The 5,583-nt window shown below is 44.4% G+C and overlaps 1 protein-coding gene across 1 annotated transcript; it reads left to right on the top strand.

The window, feature by feature from the left end:
• Positions 1 to 560: 560 nt before the first annotated feature.
• Positions 561 to 4,926, top strand: LOC142776556 (uncharacterized). The gene has a single exon (XM_075880428.1). It carries the CDS (start codon positions 757 to 759, stop codon positions 1,960 to 1,962), a length of 1,206 nt encoding a protein of 401 aa, XP_075736543.1. The 5' UTR covers positions 561 to 756; the 3' UTR covers positions 1,963 to 4,926.
• The last annotated feature ends 657 nt before the right edge of the window (positions 4,927 to 5,583 follow it).

Here is a 5,583-nt window from a genome sequence, read left to right as displayed (position 1 = left end):
CTCCGGAGTGTAAACACGCCGAAGCAAGCTTCTCAAGTTACACTCATGCTGATTGTGTGTTTGTTACTTTCATGAAGCAGTTACTTTTTTTAAGTAAGTGGGCTCGGTGACTGCACCACAATGCAGCCATCTAATCCACTTACCTTTGCAATGCAGACGACCATACTTGTGTTTGCCAGCCTGCAGCTGTCGAACATGATAGGCCTATCCTCGGGGGCGTCATCTATGTTGGTGCTGCCGGGCTCCGAAAGCGAGCCAGGCTCCTGCCGCCTACTACGCACCAACTGCTCGTCCCCACCGGATATTACGTCGGAGGAACTACTATCACCGGAAATCACCGTGCTATGGAAGGCCGCATCGTCATCAACCACAGCATCATCAAGTATAAAGGAACATCACCCGCTGACGCCACTTCGTGGGCTCGGTGACTGCACCACAATGCAGCCATCTAATCCACTTACCTTTGCAATGCAGACGACCATACCTGTGTTTGCCAGACTGCAGCTGTCGAACATGATAGGCCTATCCTCGGGGGCGTCATCTATGTTGGTGCTGCCGGGCTCCGAAAGCGAGCCAGGCTCCTGCCGCCTACTACGCACCAACTGCTCGTCCCCACCGGATATTACGTCGGAGGAACTACTATCACCGGAAATCACCGTGCTATGGAAGGCCGCATCGTCATCAACCACAGCATCATCAAGTATAAAGGAACATCACCCGCTGACGCCACTTCGTGGGCTCGGTGACTGCACCACAATGCAGCCATCTAATCCACTTACCTTTGCAATGCAGACGACCATACTTGTGTTTGCCAGCCTGCAGCTGTCGAACATGATAGGCCTATCCTCGGGGGCGTCATCTATGTTGGTGCTGCCGGGCTCCGAAAGCGAGCCAGGCTCCTGCCGCCTACTACGCACCAACTGCTCGTCCCCACCGGATATTACGTCGGAGGAACTACTATCACCGGAAATCACCGTGCTATGGAAGGCCGCATCGTCATCAACCACAGCATCATCAAGTATAAAGGAACATCACCCGCTGACGCCACTTCGTGGGCTCGGTGACTGCACCACAATGCAGCCATCTAATCCACTTACCTTTGCAATGCAGGTTAGTAAATCGTATGTCCTCTTCGCTAAAAAGTCGAGTAATTACTTCCTGGTGCAGTTCCCGAGCCCCCACTGCTGTATTGCTATTGCTGTTGAGTGTGCTCATATGATTCACTCGTTGCTGATCTTATCGGGTGACGTCGAAACTAATCCTGGCCCTAACGGAAACGCTGCTATTCTTACTGAGCTACAAAAGCTAAGTGCCGGCCAGGCCCAGCTGATTGCCGAAGTTCAGAGTTTGAAATCTCAACTAAGCACAACGGATAAAAGAATAACAGACTTAAACAAACGAATGGGCGATCTCGAAACACATTACCAAACTCTTCTTCCCCTCAGAAATGATATCGAAAAAACACAGGCTAACGTAATCAACATGACTAAAAAAATTCAAGAGGTAGAAACTTCCCTGGATGACGCTGAAAACAGGTCGCGCCGGAATAACCTTCTATTCTACGGCATCCCTGACCCCACTAGGAATGAAACGTGGGCTGAATCTGAAAAAATGATAATCGATATCTGCAACAATAACCTTGGACTAACAGTGCAGCCTAACGACATAGAACGCGCACATCGTCTCGGTATTCATTCACTAAACCGAAATCGTCCCATAATTGTGAAATTTTTATCATACAAAACCAGAGATGCACTTTTATCAAACGGCAGGAAACTGAAGAACACTAACTACAGCATCGGGGAGGACTTTTCCCGCCCCGTTCAATATGCGCGCAAGCAATTACTTGCATTTGCAAAAGCACGTTCGGACAAGTTCTCCTTGCGGTTCAAAACACTGCACGTCGGGTCGAAGCGCTATATATTTGACGCATCATCACACATGGTTAAGGAAATTGCATAGCGGTTACCCCGCCAACAAAGAGCAATAAAACGCCAAACGGCTTCCCCATGTCATGTTCTCTCGTTTTCCGTAATATTCACTAACATACGTAGCCTTCTTCCAAAACGTGAACTCATATCCAACATTATCTCGTCATCAAAAAGCAACATACTCGTATTAACAGAAACGTGGCTTACCAGCGATATAACGGATGCGGAAATATTAACTGACTTACAGGACTTCCACGTGTACCGAAATGACCGAAATGGCTCACGGGGGGGCGGAGTACTTATCGCAGTTCATCGGGGCATATCTTGCTCCGTTGTTAACGTCGATTCCGATACCGAATCCCTGTGGCTAATTTGTCGTACTAACACCGTAACTGTCCTACTTGGCGTCTGCTACAGGCCCCCGCAAACGGATCCAAATTTTCCATGTCATCTGAACAATTCCATTCAAAAACTTACTTCCGCTTACCCAAAGGCTCGCATTCTTCTGTTCGGTGATTTTAACTACCCTAATATCGACTGGCAAAACATAGTTACTTCTACATTATCATGTCACGCAGAGGCGAAAAACTTCCTCGATGTATGTCTCAACTTTAACCTTACACAATTAGTCGCCCAACCAACCCGTGTCACACGAGGATCAGCAAATATTCTCGACCTGATATTAACCAATAGCCCCGAGAACCTATTATCTATTACTTACCTTCCTGAGATCAGCGACCACAAGGTCATACATGCTTTATTTTCATTTACCTCGACCAAAAAACAGACGACTAATAAAACAATTGTTCTTTATGATAAGGGTAACTATAGTGCAATATCTGAAGATCTCAGTAACTCTTTTAATCAGTATGAATCTACATTTCACACGCGCTCAGTTCATGACAACTGGTTGATCTTTAAGGACAAAGTAAATCACCTCTCTGATATGTTTATCCCGAAGATTACTTTTCAAACTAACCGCAATAAACCATGGTTTTCTCGGCATTTAAAAAAACTTGAAAACAAAAAGAAACGACTTTTTCGTACCGCCAAACGCAACGGCAAGCCTACTGCATGGCAAAAATACATCGAAGCTGAAAAATCATATTTGCTATCTGTTCGTAAAGCTAAATACTCGTTTTACCATATAGACTTACCTAATCTCTTAATCAGGAACCCCAAGCAATTCTGGCAAGTTCTAAACCCCACACATCCTTCCGATATTAAACTAACGAATGATTCACACGAGACAGTGACTGACCATGATTGCGCAGAAATATTCAACGAAGCATTTGCATCTGTCTTCACTACTGAACTTGACATGCCCTCACAGTCGCCATCATTTAGCGTAGAAACTTTCATGCCTGCTGTCACCTTCTTCGAAGAAGGCATTTCATCTATAATCCACAAATTAAAACTTTCTTCATCAGCTGGTATGGATTCCATCAACTCGAAACTCCTCAAGAATGTGAAATCGACTTGCGCAGCATACTTATGTCTTATCTTCTCACAGTCACTCACCTCAGGAATCATGCCGGATGATTGGAAAACGGGCAAGGTCGTTCCAGTCTACAAATCAGGTAACAGAAACTCACCCTTGAACTACCGCCCCATTTCATTAACCAGCGTGCCTTGTAAGATCATGGAACACGTCATCTACTCACAAATCTTCAATTTTTTGGACTCCAACGAATTTTTTCATCCTTCACAGCACGGATTTCGAAAGGGCCTTTCTTGCGAAACCCAATTAGCACAATTCGTTCATGACCTACAGACTAATCTCGACTGTAATATCCAAACCGACTCAATATTCCTTGATTTTGCAAAAGCTTTCGACAAGGTTCCTCACCAGCGTCTGTTACTGAAACTTTCAAAACTAAACTTGCATCCTAACATCTTCAGGTGGCTTGAGGAGTTTCTAACTAACCGCTCGCAATCTGTCTATCTTAACGGCCACCTGTCTAAACCACTCCCAGTCACCTCAGGCGTCCCACAAGGGTCTGTTCTCGGTCCTCTCCTATTCCTAATATATATTAATGACTTACCATTGCATGTTTCCTGTAACATTCGCATGTTCGCTGACGATTGCGTAATCTATCATACTATTACTAATTGTCATGACCATCACATCCTCCAAAGCAACCTTAACAATATAATAAACTGGTGTAATATTTGGCTAATGACTCTCAACCCCACTAAATGCAAACTCTTGTCCTTCTCTCGTCGTCACAATCCCTCTCGCTTTCAGTATTCTATTTCTAAATCATGTATCGAATTAGTAGAATCGTATAAATATCTAGGAGTCACCCTTTGTTCTAATTTATCATGGCGCGCCCATATTACAAACATCATTTCAGCATCGAACAAAACACTGGGTTTTCTTAAACGCCACCTTCGCCTTTCCCCACCACATGTTAGATTACTCGCGTATAAATCGCTTATAAGACCAAAATTAGAATACGCATCTGCCATCTGGAGCCCCCATCAAGCATACCTAATCACTGCCTTGGAAGGTGTTCAAAATCGGGCCACCCGTTTCATCCATTCCTCATATTCATATGACATCAGCATTTCACCATTGAAACATGAATCTGGCCTATCACTCCTTTCTTATCGTCGCCGCATTGCTAGCCTAACTCTTTATCATAAGTTTTTTTATTCTTCACTCAATCAAGCTCCTTATATAACAGCCGCCTCACGCATTTCCCACCGCACCAGTCATTCACTTCAAGTTGCCCGCCCGCCATCACGCACCACTACGTTTGCTGCATCGTTTTTCCTCAGAGCAGCTTCAGACTGGAACGGCCTGCCCTACGACATTGTCACAATTGCCTCATCATCTACCTTCCTGGAACGCCTCACCGATCATCTGCCATGTTAATTCAATTTTTTGTTTGCAATGTTAATTGAATCTCCGCTGTTTTGAATTGTAATCCCACCCCTTATGTAACACCCCCTGAATGGGGGCCTTTAAGGAAATAAAACTGAACTGAACTGAACTGAACTGAATTGTTTTGCATAAATGCATGTGTCTATATCACTCCATAAACATCAGCATGAAAATATGATGTGGAACAATTGTAATGTTATAAATTTAGGAGCACATGAAGCTGTTGCGGTCAGCAACACACCAGGTAGTATGATATGTGACAAGTGAATATTCATGGCTACTTATGAAGTACTAGGTTACAGTTACAGGAACTCTAGTTTTGAGGTATGTATTACTGGAGAGTGCAGACTTTCTAGTATGTTGTGTTTACCGTAAAATCCCCAGCAAGTGCTCCTAGAGAGTGAATGATAATTTGAGCAGACTCCAAGAGTACGCTCTTGCTCAGTCATTGGTAAAAACATAAAGTGGAAGTGGAAGAATCGCTAAGAATAAAGAATACACATCTGTGCTTCTACTTAACCACCTTCTTGAATGCTCATGCATACTCTGTTTGCATTTGCTCCCACTGGGCAAATATAAACAGTAAAAATGGTGGTAGAGGAGAAGCCTGAGGCCACCTATTTAAAACCTCTCGAAGAAGGGAGGGGCGTGCTTGCGCTGTTAGGAGTGCTTACTCTGAATTTTATTGCATTTAAAGCCTCTTTATTGAGGGGTAATACTTTGGTTTAATATATACACTCCCAAGACCCCCCCCCCCCCCCA

Source organism: Rhipicephalus microplus, chromosome X, assembly GCF_043290135.1.
Source record: "Rhipicephalus microplus isolate Deutch F79 chromosome X, USDA_Rmic, whole genome shotgun sequence".
Classification (NCBI taxonomy): Eukaryota; Metazoa; Arthropoda; class Arachnida; order Ixodida; family Ixodidae; genus Rhipicephalus; species Rhipicephalus microplus.
Note: the sequence above shows the minus strand (reverse complement) of the source record. Positions and strands in the feature narration are given on the sequence as shown.